Source organism: Pinus tabuliformis, chromosome 6 (assembly GCF_031772625.1).
Source record: "Pinus tabuliformis cultivar Carrire ecotype Pingquan chromosome 6, CPIR1, whole genome shotgun sequence".
NCBI classification, from domain to species: Eukaryota; Viridiplantae; Streptophyta; class Pinopsida; order Pinales; family Pinaceae; genus Pinus; species Pinus tabuliformis.
Window position 1 is genome coordinate 245,975,710 of NC_142292.1, and position 19,337 is coordinate 245,995,046.

The window sequence follows — 19,337 nt, forward strand, 5'->3', positions numbered from 1 at the left end:
AAAGCCTCATACTCTGTTATATTGTTTGTGACTTGAAAAGCCAGCTTGAAAGACAGATGTGTGCTTTCTTGTTCTGGAGATACCAGCACCACCCCTGCTCCTGCAGTCTCCCTGGAACATGCTCCATCAAAGAAAATTTCCCAAACCTGACTTCCTTGCTCTTCCTCAGCCTGATTCACTGGTTTCCTGATCTGCATTGAGGCCTTCTGGGATTTTTCTATTTGGAGGATGCATGCTCCAAAATCAATGTCCACGGCATATATGGGATGATTAGTAGGATTCTTCTCATCACTGATGATGTATGCCAACTGTGCTTCCCTGTACAATCTCCTGCTTTCTCCTCCAAAACCTGGGACAATGGCATAAGATAGATCATTCTGTAATGTCCCACCTAGTTTCTTAATCCATCCTCTAGACAGCAGCATGCCAAACTTATGAGGGACATCTGCTACCACAATATCCATCATCATACTCTTCATGGGCAGCTGAGTTAGAGTAATGGCTAGATCTTTAATTAATCCTAGGCATTTCACTTTCCTTGAATCAAATGAGAATAAATCATGATATGGTCTGGTGATGTCAAGGCCTAACTCTTCCATGACAGCTTTAGGCATCAGATTGTGGCTGGCCCCCGTGTCTAGAAGGCAATTGTGGAGGATTTTGTCATGAATGGTCAAGGAGACATAAAATGATGGAGAACTACTATCAGCAGGTTCAATCATGGGGCTAAGCACAACGGCTGGCTTGTCATCTTGCAAATTGAAAGAGTCAGTGGAGGTCTGTGTGGTTTCCAACTCAAGAGCTTCAAGGATAGGATTTCTAAACACTTCACTCTTTACCAACTCTACCAGAGGCACAGATATTTTTAATTTCTAGACTTCTGACTCAAATCCAAAAGAGGAAGGTAACTTGTCAGAACCTCTTACCTCTTGAACTAGAGCTTTGAGGATGAATGGATCAGCTACTAGCCTTCTCTGTCTAATATTCTGTGACTCTGTTTGGACAGCAGCTCTTTGGGCAGGATTCTCCTTGACATTTTTTGCATTTGACCTCAGATTGTATCTTTGTTGTTCACCAGTCTGTAGAACAGCTTCTCTGTCCCACTCTTGCCTTATTGGGTCTTGCAGCAGTGATTCTTCATATGCAGCCAATGTCAAAAAGGCAGCACTACCTTTATCTTCCATGCAATGAATTTCATCCTCATCTTCGAACTATTCCTCCTCCATGACTACATTTTGGAAAGGAGCTTTAACCTTCTGTTCTTCATTTGGTTCTTTTCCCCTCTAAATGATTTGCAACTGTTCATTTGCTCTTTTGAATGGATTTGGATTTCTTGGAACAAATGTGTTCTGTTGCCTTGTCTTTCCTGAATTCTGCTCAACCTTCAGCTTAGATATTTTAGCAGCCAATGACTCTATCATCTTAGTCATTTTATATAATTTAGGTTCTGAAGATGAGGCAGAGGAAGAAGAAGCCCCACCTCTCTGCCTCCTTCTATCAGCATGGCCTTTAAGCTTTTCTGCAGCCATAATATTAGATTCCACCTCTAGTGTTGCATCGTGGATGTCAGCTAGAGTGGCACATCTTCTTTCTCTCAATAATAGGCAGAAATCAGAGTCAAAAGCATTGGCATAAGTGAGTTTGGCAAAGGTGGGGGTAGGCTTTATGTCAGCTGGTATCCTTCTATACATACAATTGAATCTTTTATTAAAATCAGGCAATGATTCCCCATTTTCCCTCTTTAAGTTACCAAACTCTGTATGGTAGTAGAGCAGGTCTTTTCTATCTCCCCATTGTTATAGGAATGCATCATCCAATGCTTCAATGCCTGTTATGGACCCATGGGGTAATTCTCTGAACCACTTCCTAGCCTCACCATCAAGGCTCTGGACAAAACTCTCATCCACACATCATCTTCACTGATATCTAAGTTATCAACATAACTATAAAAAGCTTCAAGGTGTTCTTCAGCAGTTACTCCCTCTGTGCCGGTAAACTTGGGCATATGTCTCTGATATTCTCCTACAGGCATGGCATTCAAAGGAGCAGGCAAGACCAGGGGTCCATACCTAGCAGCAATAATTCCTTCCATCTTCGTGGGAGCTTGTTGACCTGCCATGACTGTGATATGTGGAAGGATACTGGCAGATTGAATAGTGAGAAGTGATGGAATAGATGACAGAAATGAGGGAAATTGATGGACTGTATGGGAGGCCTTCTTTGGACTGAGATCCAAAGGGGAACTAACTGAACAAGGAACTGTGTTAATCTCAGAAGGAATTTCCTTACTAACAATGCTGGGCTCTAAATCTTCAAACTGTATATCTTCAACTATAACCTTATCTTTCAGAGATGCATGAGTTTTCTTAGGCTTACCTAATCCTGATGCCCCTTTTTGTGATATTTTCTTCGGTTTAACAATCCTCTCAGGGTCAGGTACTGGAACAGCTGGTGATTTCTGAGGATTTCTTCGAGTGTGCCTCACAAACTGAGCCAGGACTACCCAGTGGAGTCGCCAAAGGTTGGTCTTCCTCCAGTGGAGTCGCCAAAGGTTGGTCTTCCTCCAGTGGAGTCGCCAGATAGATGATGACAATCAGAAATGTGCCTAGACCTTGTCTATCATCAAAATTTGGAACTGTGTCGTCTCCCAAGGAAGCTGAGCTTCAATCTTCTCTCCCCAGCAATGGCGCCAATTAATGGTATCACCCCAAGAAACTCTCCTAGGTTGTATCTCAGAGATTATCGGGAACATTACAAACTCAACAAAATGTTGGAAATTGATGAATGGAAGGAATGATGCATATTCAAGCCAGATAACCACTTCTACTATGCTTAACTCCAGACATGGGTGAACACCCCCAGACTACAAGGCTTTAGACCACCAATTACTCACAGTTTGAGGATTAGGTGAACATGGAGAATACTGACCACACCAGCAAATGCACAAGACCATGTGATGGCCGGCTGCAACCAGTAAAGAGGTCTGCAAATCTATTTCCTAATGCCCAGACAGGATGACAGCTCTCTGGCACTAAATAAATAGAAACCTGCATAGCACATTCAATGATACATACTAGATTCTAACACAGAGGTGGGATGACAGCCCCTCTAATGCTAAACATCAAGAGCACATGAAAAATACATAACAGGCACAGCCTAGAACAGAGTAGAAATGGAAAGTGAGCAATTAACAGCAAAAGAAGCTTGTATTAGCTGAAAATGAAGACCAGACGCTGCAAGTATCAAAGTAGTTACAGTCTCCAGAAGTTGAACCTTGCATCAAAACAACAACCATCAACCCTCATTACATCCGTGTTCTCGATATATATAGAGGTTTATTACAAAAATGCTTTGCTATCCTATGCATGGAGGGATCATAACTGACCACCAACCACCTTAACTATTTGATATGGGTCTCTGCTACGATCTGCTGCTTCAATGAATGAATTTGGCCTTTCGAGATACTCTGTTGTCCTTCTCGAGCAGGTGAAGTGTCGTATGGAAGAAGTTCCATAACTGGTAAATGTTGTAATCTGCTCGAGGCTGTCCTTTTTTCTTCTTGGCCGTTTTTCCTGTTAAATGCATTCGTTGGGGAGTAACTGCACCGGGTACATAAATGTAGGCCACCTTCATCCTTCGGGAGTCTGGAATGGCTATGGATGAGGACCATGTGGGCGAACTGAGGGGAAAAATAGGTCGTTGGATCGCGCAGATCAACGGCATGAAATAGTCGGCGGAGGATATCGGGCGGCAGCGGGGTAGACGATCATGAGCCGTCGAATCGTGGGCGGACAGATCCGACAGTGATCGGGCGGAAGACGTGCACGGGGATTAACGCGCGGGGACAAGCGAGAAGGCGGTAAGCGGTATTGCCCGCACCGCTTACGGGGGTCGGGCGGTAATCATACGCAAGTGTGCGATCACAATCAGCGCTCGACGCGTGGCAAATGTGACGGGAGGGAAACCACCTTCCCCGCGGGTTAACGAGTGAGCAGCTTGTGGGATCGGGGGGTGCGAACGTCGTCCAATCGCGGCAGAGGACGATCGGACGGCTGGGGGTTAAATGCACATGTTTATGACTGATGTGACAGGGAAGGACTTCGCGGGTAGCGCTTTTTGCAAAGCCGCGCGATTATAGGGGTTTAACACCATTAGCGCCTGGGGGCTATATTGAAATGTGGTTTTGATGGATTTCGGGGGTTTTAAACGAGAAATGGAGAGGTTTAGGAAGGAAAACAGAGATAGCGGTGGGGTATGAAAGTATAAGGGGAACGAGGGAGAAGGAGAAAACAGACTGCTGTGAACTCCCTGCTTGCTAAAAATACACGGCCATGTTAGTATTTTGGTCCTCCAAACGCACAAGTACATAGCAGAGCTAACAGGCATCAAGATCACAAACAATTGCATTCTTACCCACCTTCTATTCGTTGATGATATTCTCATCTTTATGAATGGATCATTCGGGAACACAATAGCTTTCGTCTCTGCTTTTAGATCTTTTTGTTTTGCCACTGGCATGGAATGTAACCATCACAAATCCACAATATCTACTACGAGATGCTCACCAAATGAAATTATCTTTGCACAACAGCATTTCCCTTTCACCTCTCTAGACTTTGAAGAAGGTCTCAAATATTTGGGATTTCGGTTAAAGCCTGTGAATTATAGGATTGTAGATTGGGTTTGGCTGGTGGCCAAAATCAAGAGGCCACTGAACATTTGGCACCATAGATGGCTCTCTAGGGCGGGCCGACTCGTCCTCATCAAATCGGTTTTGGAAGCTACTTCGATTTATTGGATGTCACTTGCATGGATACCAAAAGGTATTCTTAACAGAATACAACAATTGTGTTGTAGATTCATTTGGAAGGGCAAACATGAAGGGCACATTTTTTCTTGGGCTAGATGGGATAAGCTTGCTCTTCCCAAAAAATGAGGTGGATGGGGGATGAAAAATCTTGATATATTTGCAAGTGTCGTGGCAGCCAAATTGGGATGGAATGTCCTCACCTCTAGGAATCTCTGGGCAGAGGCGGTAACCCAGAAGTATATTTACCGTTCCATCCCCTTGACCGAATCAGGCTCCCCACCTGGGACAGATCAAATATATCAACGGTTTGGAGGGCGACCGTAAACTCACTTGTACATATCAAGGATGGATTGACTTGGAAGATTGCAATGGCAATCTAGTTCGCATTGGATTGGACCCATGGATTGGTTGTGGGAACGCACATCAACTTCCCTAGGACCTGATACACCATCTCACAACTGCGGGTTTCTCTACTCTAGCCGATATTGCTAATCAAGGCAACACTAATATCTTCAAACAGGCTTGGAAATCTTCTGACATTCTGAGTATTCCTCACATCTGGCAAGCAACTTGGCAATCTATACAAATTCACTCATGGAATCACATGTCAAAATAACCTATGGGGATGATGAGCTTACATGGGCACACTCATTCAATGGGAAATACTCACCAAAGTTTGGCTATCTCCATATCTTTTTAGATCACAAACCACTTGTTATTGATTGGTGGTGGTCTGCTCTCTGGAAACTAAAGGCACCTCCCCGAGCAAAGTTATCCATGTGGTGCATTCTTTGGAATAAGGTTCCTATTGGGGATAATCTACAAAAGTGATCCTTTCATGGTCCATCTTGGTGTGTTCTCTACAAACAAGAACTGGAATCTGTTGACCATCTATTCCTTACATGCCCTTTTACTATTTCTAACTGGATCAAAGTTACTACACTCCTACAAATACAGACTAGATGGCACGGGGTGGACATCTGGAGGCCGCACAATTACACGGGATCCGCAACCTACCTATACTGATATGTTGGAGTATATGGCTACAACAGAACAAAATCATTTTCACTAACACCACTCCCCGCTGGCCGCATGTCACAGCACATCTTATATCTTTATTTCAATGCATCCCGAAGGATGACTGTGTTCCCACTGTGTGCGCCATCACGGCAAAGACTATTGACCGTGACTCTCCATGGGCATACTTTGATGGCTCGGCGCAGCATCATGGTTGTGGCGGGGGAATCCTCCTTCATATCACAAATATCCACTTCTATAAGATCCAGATGGGTCTAGGGGATGGGACAAACAACTTTGCCGAACCCATTACCCTTCGTCACTTATTATTTTTTGCACTTGTGAAAGGATGTTGTCATTTACAGATTTTTGGTGACTGGTAGATTATCATAAAATGGTTTAACCAACAATATGCATGTCACACACACACACACTTCGTCATATATTGGATGATGCATTGATGTTGAGGACTCATTTTGACTATATTACTTGTCATCATATATACAGGGAGCGCAACAAAATTTATGACCAGCTATCCAAAGAAGCCTCACTCCAGCCACGGGGGATCTAGTTGATTAGGGAGCAGCGTGATCTATATTACTACAGTTACTACCATTGGCCATACATGGATGTGCAGCAGGACGGGGTCTACAGGCCCTGATTTCATGTCATTTATGGAGTTTTTTGATGTAATTAAATTTATGTTTATTGTACATGTCATGACTATATATTTCAGAACATATCATATGTATTTATCTTAATAGTCTCCCATTCTTAGGATTGACTCATTTTTGGATAGAACACGGTCTGTGGCTTATGACCAGTTTTACTGCATATGCTACCAGCATCTTCATCATGTAATTTTCAATTATCAATAAAAATTATGATTTTTCCATGGGAAAAAAAATTGAGCATCTTGTTATAAGAAGCTTGAATGATTGCAAATGCTCTAAAAGTTCTATTGATATTGCATAAGTGTCTCATCATTTCTCTTGTCTCTTTTAGAGAATCTTGCTTATTGAAGAACATTGTGTCCTAAAATAGTTCTTGCTCCTTATGTTTGTCATTTAAAGAACATTCAAATTGCTAATTGATAAGATCACTTTATATAGCTTTTGAGCATTCCTCATTGCCTCTTTTGGCTTCTAATTTGCATATGGAGTCCATTGATAAATTGGTGCTCCTTTCTTTTCATTACCATTATTTTAGAGCACTTGTCTCATTAATATTGCTATCATTCGATAAATTTTGAATTGGTTTTGAAGCACTTTAATTGGCAAATCAAGTGGTTCATTGGCACATTGCTTTAGTTGAGATTATTTTTGTAATTGTTCTTTAAGTACTTCTCTTATTCTCTTGGTTTGAACATCATAAGCATTGAATCTTAAGTAACTTAACTTGAATTACTTAGAAACCATTTAATCTCACTTAAAGCTATCACTCATATCTTGCATATCACTCTACGAATAGAAGTGCATATTTAAAAGTAACCTCCAAGCATAAGCTTGGTTGATAGAAAGATAGGACCTCCCTCTCTCTCGTCTTGCCACGCTTGATCCTCGCACTAAGGTTAAAACAAGTGACCTTGTAGTTCTCTTGTGGACATCCCTTGTAGGAATGGAGGTCGTCGGAACCTCACAGCAGGTATCGTTAATGAGGCCACAGCTTCTTTCTTATGGGATTCTTTCTACAACCTTCTTGCAAGACTCACTTCAAGATGGCTAAATTGAGGGTTCTCATCTAGAATAGGCATTCTAACTAAAATTAACCAAGAGCTTGCATTTCACTTTGGTTTAGGTGTTGCATCTCATATAGGATAGTTTCTCATCCGAGCAGTGTTTGTTCATCCAGTAACTTGGTATCTTAATTCAAATTTTGCAAGTAATTTGACTCCTAAGGCACTGGTCTCATACTTAATAAATTCTTAAATCTAATTAAGTTGTGCTAAATGATCAAACTTGCCAATTATCCTTAACCAGGTTGCTAGGCCATTCAGTTATGTCTCCAGAATTCATCATCTTATCCATAGGGACTACCCCCCTTAGCCTGTTGTAAGGAGGCAGCTTAAACGGAGAGGGTCGGGATCAAAGTGACAGCCCCTGCACTGAGCGTTGTCACAAATCTAGTGTACAATTTGAGCTACAACACAACCACAGCCACAAAACTTTACTACAAAATTTTTAGAAATAATTATGATATTGTACAAAGGAAAATTCGTTGTTGCAAACCCTCATGATATCATTACTCTCTTTCAGAGTCTTCTAGATTGCTCTGATACCATGTTAAAATTCTAATACCAAATAGATTTATTTTCTCATGGAAATTTACTTTATCCCCAGTTTATTATTTATTTATCCAAATAATAATAAAATCACCCAAAACTAAAACCATTGGTATCTTTAACTTTTAGAATTAAAAAATATGTGACGGAAATAAACCAGTGAGATCAATCACACATTGCAAAAATTAATTAACCCACAAACAATTCATCAACATTTCATTATCTAGAAAATCTGGGTTTTTCGACCCACAAAGATACAAGGAGAAATACAATCTCGAACTTGCAACCAAGCTCCCTCAGAATGAATCCGGCCCAGGTAAATCAGCCTCCAGATAAAATTGCTCTGATCAAATCGCTCTGAAGAAATCAACCTCCAGTAATCAGATCTGCACCCTCCAACAACTTGAACTATGCCCTACCACTAATACGCACTAGAAAAACCCCAGCGCTCCAACAACTCGACCTCCTCTAGACAAATTCAATCTCCTTCCAGCAACTCAGCCCTGCAATCTCCTCCAACTTGGCCCTCCTGGGTTCGCTCAAACCCACTTGCACTTCTCCTCCTTTGTACACTTGTCACTGAGCCACTCGCACTGCAGGCAAAATCAATTTTTCTATGATGACTCGCTCACACACTTGTGCTCTTCATTATGTGTTTTCACCTCCATGCTAGGCTTCCTTCATAATCTTCATTGAGTCGAAATCTCCAACCCCAATCTTCCCTCTAGAAACATCTTGAAGATCAACAGTTGAGATTATTTATCCTTAGAAAACAACCCGATAGCCCACAATAATTAATTGACTTAAATTTTTGTATTTTTCCTTGAGTTAAACTTAGGAAAGAAGACATAAATCAGTAGAAGAGGCAAATAATGTCTGCCGCATGCTAAGACACCAAGCAATTATAGAAGACCTTCCGATGCTACTCTCATCAACACTCATTACACACATGAGATCATCTTATCTGATCTACTTCCTGATGTTTATAACTTTGTAATTTCTATATGGTTGATGGTATTTGCTTCAACTCCATTTCCTACTCTACTTAACAATATTTGATTTTTAATTTTGTAACTTCTAATGGTTAACTTGTAAAGATTGTATAGCCATTCCTCATGAGCCTGTGATAGATTTCCTGAAAATTTTACAAATTTAACTAACAGAATTGATGAGAGTACCTACCTGTATTCCTGCAGTTGATGATGCCTCAAGCTGCTCCTGCTTCGGTTACCAAAAGACCGAAACCACCCAGCCAAACTGAGCAGAACCTCGCTACTCAATCCAGTAAGCTTCTCAGTTGAAGCAGACTGTTTCCCCCGTGCCCAGAAACCTCAGAACAATCAGCTCTCCTTCTGTTGGTAACTCCAGTTTATAAAGATCCTCCCTTCTTCAGTATCCCCTTCCTTCGTTCTTGTTTCTTCTTCCTCCGGATGCCCCCCCAAAACTCTTCTCTCTGGTTTATAAATTGTTTCTTGGCGGTGGCTGCCCTTCCACCAGCAGCCCACCACTTTGCCTCCTCGTGACACCCTTCCATGTCACGTAATATATATATTTCTTTTATGATTTAATAAAATATTTCTTTTTAATATAAAGATCCTAAGGTTATACTCATTGTTTTAAGAAACGGTCGTTTCGAAACCGAAACGGCCGGGTTGATCCGAGCCAATACCTTTTTCTATGACCCGGCCTTTGGAACGGTTCGACTGGCCGAGTCATGGCTGACTCGGTCAACTCGGCCGTTTCCATTATGACTCGGCTGAGTCACAAAAAAACGCCCAGCATCATGTCAAAGTACGATTTAAATAAAATTTTAATGGATTTTTAAATTGTTTTTTGGTTGGTTTGGACTCCAAGCAATTATAAATTTTCATGGTAATGTTAAATTCTTAAAGTAAAAGTGACATTCTCCTTAATCTTCATTTTCATCCTTTTACTTAAATTTTTAACATTACCAAGAAGTGACTCAGGATATTTGAGAGTGGTTTTGGCCTCATTGGATTTCATATGGAGAAAGTAGAATTTTAGATTTCATTCAAAATCCAGCAGACTTATCAGTTTTTCAGGGTTTCAGGATTGGAGGATTGCAATGTTTCCATTGAATTTTGTCATGTATTAGGGTATGGATTCTGGAACTCGTATTTAATCAAGAGCACCAATCCCTCTATGTACCTTGATGTTAGTGACATTGGTTGTCGAACTCCTCTGGGATTCACTCCCAAACCAAGAGCTTCTCAAAATGTCGCTCCCGCTCCCATTTTCGCTCTCGCTCCCCACTTTCGCTCCTGCTCCCAAGTAACACTGAGCCAAATGATGTTGGCAACTCTAGCAGTAGCCAGTAGTACTGGTCACAGAGTTTTGTTGTAGAGGCCATTTATAGCCTCCTTGGTTATGTGTTTTTGTTTTGATCTCTATATCATCATCGTGTATGTATTGGACAATGTACTGGGTGCCATTTTGATATAATGGATATATTCATGAGCCTACTTTGATCATATGTTGTCTTCTATCTATATTCTAATGCTGTGTGTTTGGAAACATGAATGAAAATCTTTAAAATTATGTGTTTTTATAAAAAATAAATATTTAATGTATTTTTTACAAGGACCGAGTCAATGAAATCGAGCCGGCCGAGTCGATACGGAGTCGGAGTCAACCCTCGGCCGAGTCGGAGTCGGAGTCGGAGTTTTAAAACATTGGTTATACTAAGTACCTTACCTTTTATTTATTTATTTATTTTAATCATTTTAGTAATTTATTAATATAATTTTATTAATAATCTAAAATATATAATTATATAACCATCTTTTAGGCTTTAGCTTAATTTTTAACATCTATCTTTTATAGTTATGTTTACGTTATACATTTTAAATTTAGTATTTACCCACTAATCAGGATGCATTAATCAATATGGGTGTTGATGGATGAATAGAACTTCTATTTGAAGAAGTGTCATGATATTTAATACTTAAAGTTAATTTAGTATATAAATACTAGTGCGGTGTATGCAACACATGCATATGTAGCGATCATATGCATGCGTCGTATGCCTTCTATTATTCTTGTGTTCTCTATATTTATAGATAGGTCGTTACATAACTGCTGGTCAAAATGTCTTGAGACTTGTACTAAATGCTTCATGCTCTAATCTACTATGAATCACAGTTTTAATTTCTTAATAACGCAGATACTGCATATTAAGAAATTAAAACTGTGATACATAGTAGATTAGAGCATGAAGCATTTAGTATAAATGATTCAAGGCATCATCTATATATATATATATATTGAACTCCTGGAAATATTTTGCTCCTGATTTTAGATAAGCACCACTCCTGAACTTTTTCTCCCATTTCCTACTTCCTGGAAATATTTTGCTCCTGATTTTTTATAAGGACCACTCCTGTACTCTTCCTCCCATTTCTTACTTAGTCCAGTGCTACAGCAGCACTGGAACTTTTGCATTATGTGTTTCATGGAGTGTGATCCCCTTTGCACGCTCATTAAGTTTGAGGAGCCTCTCCATCCCTTTGTCCTCGAAACTTGCCATGGAAAGAACAACCATCCAACATACAAAGAAAAGAGTAACACTGTCACAAGGTCACCAAGAGTATGGAAAACACAAACTGCCAGTTTTTTATTGGCATGACGATACTAAGATTGTTGAGGATATGATCCCTATCTCAGAAGGATATTTTTTAAGTGTCATAAGAAAATATTGAAAACATGACACACATAAACCAATCGAGCAATGAATTGAATGTTACAACTCTATAGTGAAGTATCCCAACATTTATCTCAGCATTGATGCAATTCCCATCTTATGTCTACAACTCGTTGAGATTTTAATGCTGCCTACAAAAAGTGGGACTGACCAACCAGGTAGAATAATGAAAGACAGACAGACCAAGCTTATTATTTGATCATCTAAACTCAATGCATTAAAGGGCAACGAAGTGTAATTAGGAACTAAAAGTACAATGGAAAATAGAACCCAGCATACACACATTAATGTAAGGATAGAACTGCACAAGATAGAGCTATATCTATTATCACTGCAAACTGTCTTCTATGTGGTACTTGAATGAGGCAAGTAACAAAACAATGAGTAACTGTGTGCAGTAAAATATACTCTTTGCTTTACATCTGAATTCATTATTCTTTACCTAATTTGCATTTTCAAGTTTTGAGTACTGCTCAACATTTATTCCTTTCATAACTGGCAATGCAAAGATCCTTCTTTCCCTCCTTCAGTAGATGTTTATAGTCAGTACCTTTAGACAGGCCTGGTTTCTCCTTCCTGTTATATAGCACTGCATACGATGGCCATGACAATAATAGATGTCTTACATGAAAATTTAACTTTTCTTAAGGAATTCCGTCCATCGTATGATTCAAATAGCATTCAAAGGCATCAGCAAGATGATGACCAAACCCCATATACTTGGCTGGAAGTTTACATAGAATAAAATGTATAACCCATACTGGGAGACTTTAAAAGTTTAAGTGCTGCCTTTCAGCCACAAACAAAGCTACTACATTCAAGAACAGCCCAAGTCTCACATACCAAAATCCTCCATGCAATAAAGATGTTAGAGCCCAATCACCTGTGGTAACACCAGTTTTCCATAAACTGAGAAGGAAGTTCGACTGCATCCCACTCCACACCACGAATGCCTGCTACTAAACCTTCATCTTGCTTGGTAAGCATATGCTGTAGTGCATGACCAAATTCATGGAATACAGTCTCAACCTAAAACCAAAGTCAACAACTTTATTAGCATTCACATACAACCCATCCCCCATGGGCCATGAGAGTCCTTTAATAATGACCAATTTCTCATGAGCTTGAATAGTCCAAATAGCAGTCACTGGATCATTATATTGCAAAGGAAGAAAATCATGTCTTTATTCTTAAAAAGTTTTATCTGTTCCTAAATCTCTCTAATGATGACCATCTTGTCAATTATATATCTCAACCAATAAATTACAGACATTGAGATGAACTAACATTGTCGAACATCTAGATAAAACATTGCACTTTTAAATAAACATACAGGTATTCTATCAGTATGCTCAATTAAAACAAAGCGTATTCAAAAGATATTTCCAAACATTTGAATGCTGCTCCTGACTATGGACGGTATCAAAAATCTGCATAAAAGCCATATACTGTTCAATATCTCAAACTCAAAGAGAGTACGTGCCAATGGAATCAGTAGTTCTACATAGAAATTTAAGATACCTAGACTCCCAACCAAAAACATCCCTCCACATTTTGAAGACGAGCTTTGAGTAGCCTTAATGCTGAGGACCATAATCTAGGCAAGTTTTTATTTTTCAGTCTATGGACGAGATCGTTCTTTATAGAACCAAAACAATCCTCGAAGACAAGTTTGATACGGTGTAGGTATTTGTCATCAAATAGGGAAACTACTTAAGTTTTATACAGTAGGGATGGCTCAAACTTCTAGTAATGAACATTAATGCATAGGCTTAGGTTTTGAACTGCACCTTCCTGACAGGAAATATGGACCTGGTCGAGGATATAGTATTTTGTTATGTAAAAATTAGTAAATTTTAAGTTTATTATTTAATTTTAGGTTTAATTAGACGAAAGGGCACGATCATAAGATCATGCCCTTTCCCAAAGGGTGCCCATGGCGGTATAGAAGCCAGGAACCCCATTGTACTCAATCATCATCTATCAATCCATCTTTTTAATAAAATATTTATACAAATAATTCTGTTTATCAAGAAGTTTCCACTTCACTTGTATCAGAGCGCGTTCGTTCCTCAAACTATATTCATCTGCTACCAATCACGATTTCCATACCCACACGCCTTTCCATCCGCTAACTCCACCTCCCTGTCTACACACCTTCCGCCATAATTTCTCTACGCATATTATAAAACCTTCGCATCAATCCGCTGCCCACCGCATCTGCCTACGTTGAATGTCAAATCCGCCGCTGCCCGTTCACTGAAATCCGCCGCTGCCCCGTCCACTGTACATCAAACGCTTTGCGGCGATATCCGCACAAGGGTCGACGGCCGTACAGTCAAACAATACGTGACCTTAATTGGCGTCATTGTTCATACATTCGGACGTGACTTTTCATACCTGACCGTTCATTAACTTGAGTAACATGATTTAATTGATTAAAAGTTATATATATATATATCTATATATCTATATATATATATATATATATATAAGTTAATTTAATTAATTAAATTTATTTTAATTAATTAAAAGTTATATATGGATTTTTTTCGAGCTCTGTCACTGTTGGAAGGCGAAAATGGCGCAAAACCAATTCCTGTTCGAATGCCCTGCAACCCAAAGCGTGGATACGATAATAAGAGATGTTGTGAGTATTCACAGTCTCCAGACGAGAATCCAGCATCTTTATTTCGAAGGAGAGCAGCTGAGCTTGTACGGGCCGGCAAAGCCCCATGACAATGGCGAAGGCCAGGCCCCAGAAGGAGAAGACGCGTCTTCGTCCATCAAGATTCGAGGGCCCTTCTTTAATGAGGACCCTTCTGGAAAGCACACTGGTGAAGCGGTTTTCATTCCCACCAATCGATCTCGGCGTGTAACTGCTAGGGAGCTATGGCCGGATTTCGACACGTCTGTTGATTTCATCAATGGCGGTGGAGTGCAGGAAACCTTCAATAAACCTGACAAGAAAACGAGTAAGCCTAGCAAGGGTTTAGTCAAGACCAAGCAGGATTTCCTGAACCGAATACGGACGCTCTCATATTTCAAATCCAAGGAGGATGCGAGACAAGTGTTTGACGAAATGCCTTGCCGAGATTTGATCTCAAAGAGGGACCTGATCTCAGTCTTTACACAGAAGGGATTTTCTGAAAAGGTTTTGAGAAACCTGTGTGAGATGCAATGGTTAGAGGACGTAGGGCCTCTGCTCGGCCCTACAGAATATAGAGCCGTGAGTTTCAGTGGGGCCTCGATTCCGTGCAAGCCAAACTTGGCAATGAAAATTGTGTGCTGCCCTGAGAAGGAAAATAAGGAACAGGCACAGTTTGGGCCCTCTGCAAGCTGTGCAAGCACCAGCGTCCTCTTATCTCAGATTTGCAGAGGAAAGCAGAAAACAGATTTCTCTGCATCATTCCAGATCCTGATTGTGCTCCTCTCTGGCAAAACCATGCTACAATGGGTGAGCTCTTTAGATCTAGTGCAGGACCTCAAGCAAATCCTGGAATACAAGATGGGGATACCCTCGGCTTCTCAACGACTCCTCTATGAAGGTAAACAACTGGAGGATATCCATCCCCTTTCTTTTTACAACATTCAAAGAAATGCTTCCATCATTTTTTCCCTTCGCTTGAGAGGGGGAGCTGTTGGACAGTCTTCTTCAGCTGCAGCTTCTTCTTACAAAGATGTTGTCCACGCTCAGAAGCCCAAGGAAAAAGCTCCACCAGCTCAGGCTCCAAAACCTTTTTTGGTGGATAAGCTGGAGGAAACCCCCTCCATTGAAATAATGCATCCTACGATGGATAGGCAATACCAACTGTTTGCAGAGCTTGGCATTATTTGCAGGTTCAATGGGCTATGGCCACGCACAGCAGATTTATACCAATGGGTTCACTCTAACTGGACCAACAATTGCAAGGTTCTTCTCTGCTCAAAAGGTTTCTTCATTGTAGTGTTTGTTTGTGATGAGGACTACCAAAAAGTTTTAACTGAAGGCCCATGGTTTTGGGACTCAGCGGGTTTATTCCTAACCCCTTGGTTCCCAGATTTCGATCCTTCTACAGCAGTTATTACCAAACTCCCCATCTAGGTCAGACTTCCTAACCTTCCGGTGCATTTATGGCACTTTGCTGTGTTTCAAGGAATCGGCAACTCTCTAGGACGCTTTCTTGATACAGACACCTCTAGAGGGGAAAAGGGGATATACACCTTCGCCAGAATTTGTGCAGAAATAGACATAAGCAAAGGGCTACCTGATCAGATTATTCTCAAGATTGGAGACTTCCATTGGACTCAGACCCTGGACTTCGAGAACACAGCTTTTCGCTGCCGTAATTGCCGTCTCACAGGGCACCTTCAGAGCTCGTGCCCTTCGATGCCTACCCAAAAAAAGAAAGCCAAGTCTAAGCCAAAATCCAAAAGCTGGAAACCTCATGATCCTCCCCCAATGGATGTTTTTTCCAGCTCAGAGGAAGAGGATGAGGATGAGGATGAGGAAGATATGGACGCAATGTCGGCACAGGATTCGCTCTCGACTAGTCCTGAGGAAGCCACTGTCCCTCCTAATTCACAGAAAAGAACTCATGAGTCATCTCCTTCGGAATCAGACAAGGAGATCTCTCCATCAGCCCAGCGCAGTTTACAAATCTTGCCAGCCCAACAGAATCATCTTGGTTGGGTCAAAGTTGGTAAAAAGAAAGGAAAAAAAGGGCGAACAAATGATTCTACCCTCGATGTGTAGAATCCTTGGTTCTGCTCTTGTTTCTTATTTCTTCTGGTTTCTTCTTGCTCAGCTCTGCTCTCTTCTCATCTTCTCTCCGGGGCCGAGGTGGATAGTCTATCCTTTCCGGCTGCCAGTTTTCTTCGGGGTTCGGAAGAAAATCCTTTTGGTGTCCAGTGTCTTCTATGACAGGTCCTCTTTTGTTTATGTCCGTCTGGTAGCTCTGGTTCTCTGTCGCCCTGCGCGGTGTGCTGTTTTTAGTTTTCAGTCTCTCTGTCTACTCATTGTAGTCTCATGAAGCTAGGCCTGCTGTTAAGCGGCCCGTAGTCTGCAGATGCAGAAGTTTTGTACTATATTTTCTTTTTTTAATATCAAAAGCTGACTTACACAAAAAAAAAAAAAGTTATATATATAACAATAAATTTAATTAATTAAATTTATTTTAAAAAAAACTACTTATGTCATATAATTAAATTAATTAATTTAATTTAAATATTTAAAAAAAAAAAAAATATTTAAGCTGGCAGATAAATACACGCCCCTGCAAACCCGCTCAATGTTGACAATGACAATGGCAGATTTCCAAAAAAAATTGTTGGATTCGGAGCATAAGATAAATAACAACCACGATGAGGTCAGTAGAAGATTAGATGAATTCCATATCAAGCTTGAGAGGCAGGCTGACAAAATCAAAAATCTTCAGGATACAACAAATCGAATAGAAGTAAAGATGGAAAATCAACATGTCCAAACAGAAGTAAAAATCAATGAGGCCTTAACAACGCTGAAACTTCTGTGTAAAAAGGCGAATTGTACACCCGAACACCTACTAAAAGAAAATGAAGAGAATCAAGAACACATCTCATCAGATTCAACAAAATCAATCAGCGACACCCCACCAAGAAATGAGTAACACAACCCTTACAAACAAGCAACTCTGGGATACCTTTACCAATCAACACCCCTTTTTCGCTCAACCATTAGCAACATACCAGCGAAGGGCAAAAGTCGAGATGCCTAAATTCGATGGAAACGAAAAAAACAATGTTGCATGGATAAATAAAGCAGAAGAATACTTTGAGATATATGACATCAATGACGATGACGAAAAGCTCAAGCATGCATCCATGAAAATGGAAGGAGAAGCATATAACTGGTATATGTGGTGGAAAAAGACAACACACGTCATTAGCTGGAGAAAATTTAAAGATGCATTCTTTAAAAGATTCCAAGGTGTAAGAGAAGAAGAGTTCTTTTCAAAACTCATCAAGTTACGACAAAAAGGAAGTGTGCACGAATACACTCAAGAATGGGAGACCTTAGTAACACGAGTACCTGGGTTATCAGAATCTCGTCTAATTCAATTATACGTTTCAGGACTCAAAACCCATTTACAAGTAGAATATGAGATGCATGACATTTCATCAATAGAAATAGCAAGACGAAAAGCAAAAACAGCCGAAAAGAAATTCGAACAAATATTTTGGTCAAAATCCGAAAAAACATATTCAAGACGAAGAACACCTCAGTATGCGGATGCAAAAAATACAAGATATGTTCCACCACATCGACGTGAAGATGAAAAATCTAATGTGGAAACACAAAGGATAAAAGAGGGTAAATGCAAACGCTGTGGTGAGAAGTGGGACCCCAAACATAGGTGTGCTAAGGGAAAAGAACCAAAGAACCTATATAATTGTGAAGCAACCAATGATTCAAACAGTGAAGATTCTGACATAGAAGAAACAGAAGATGCCCCAGAATTCTCACCAGAATTAGATGACGAAAGTATTCCGCAAGTGTCATTATCAGCTATGACAGGTATATCACAACCTCAGACTTTAAAGTTAAAAGGACACATAAAGAAGAACAACGTGGTGGTTCTCATCGACTCTGGTAGCACACACAATTTTTTAGATGCAACCGTGGCAAAGAGACTCAATATTTTTTCATTTCCCTTACCAAACATGAAGGTGATGGTAGCTGACGGTAAGAAGATTGAAAAGGTGGGGAAATGGCATAAGGTTAAATTGCAGATTCAAGACTTCAGTTTAGAGTCTCCGTTTTTCACAGTACCGTTAGGAGGAGTAGATGTAGTCTTAGGTATCCAGTGGTTACGAACTTTAGGTACTTATGCCGCCAACCACCAAGTACAATTTATAAAATTCAAATGGGGAGGTTAGAAGTACAAATTACACGGATTCCAAGCACCAGAAAATCAAATTGTATCATCATCTCAGATGATGAAGATGATTCGAAAGGGAGCACTCGCTTATGTAGTACAATGTCATCAGTTAGAAATGTTATCTGCAAATATGACCATTGAAGAGTCACCAAAGATACAAGATCTAATCCGGAAACATGAAAAAGTATTTCAAGACCTACCTATGAAGATGTCGCCTAATAGGGAAATTGAGCATGCAATAGAAGTCAAGGCAGGATCAGACCCTGTCAACATCAAGCCATACTGATATCCACATCACCAAAAAACAGAAATCGAGAGATTAATCCAAGACCTCTTAAAGTGTGGGATCATCTCGAAAAGTAAAAGTCCTTACGCTGCTCCAGTAGTGTTGGTAAGGAAGAAAGATGGTTCATTCAGGCTATGCATTGATTATAGGGGATTAAACAAAATAACAATCAAAAACAAGTTCCCAATCCCCTTTATCGACGAAATGTTGGATGAGCTACATGGCGCAAAGTATTTCTCAAAATTGGACTTAAGATCAGGCTACTATCAAATTAGAATCAAATTAGAGGACATACCAAAAACGGCATTCCGAACACACAAAGG

At 40.3% G+C, this 19,337-nt stretch overlaps 1 protein-coding gene across 1 annotated transcript in view; it reads right to left on the bottom strand.

Moving 5' to 3' along the window:
- The window catches only part of LOC149258308 (putative cytosolic oligopeptidase A), a 324,987-nt gene that overhangs the window by 138,023 nt on the left and 167,627 nt on the right, over positions 1 to 19,337 (bottom strand). Inside the window, exon 11 of the mRNA XM_089415126.1 lies at positions 12,713 to 12,858. Coding sequence (XP_089271252.1) covers positions 12,713 to 12,858 — 146 coding nt within the window. The remainder of the gene's footprint in view (positions 1 to 12,712; positions 12,859 to 19,337) is intronic.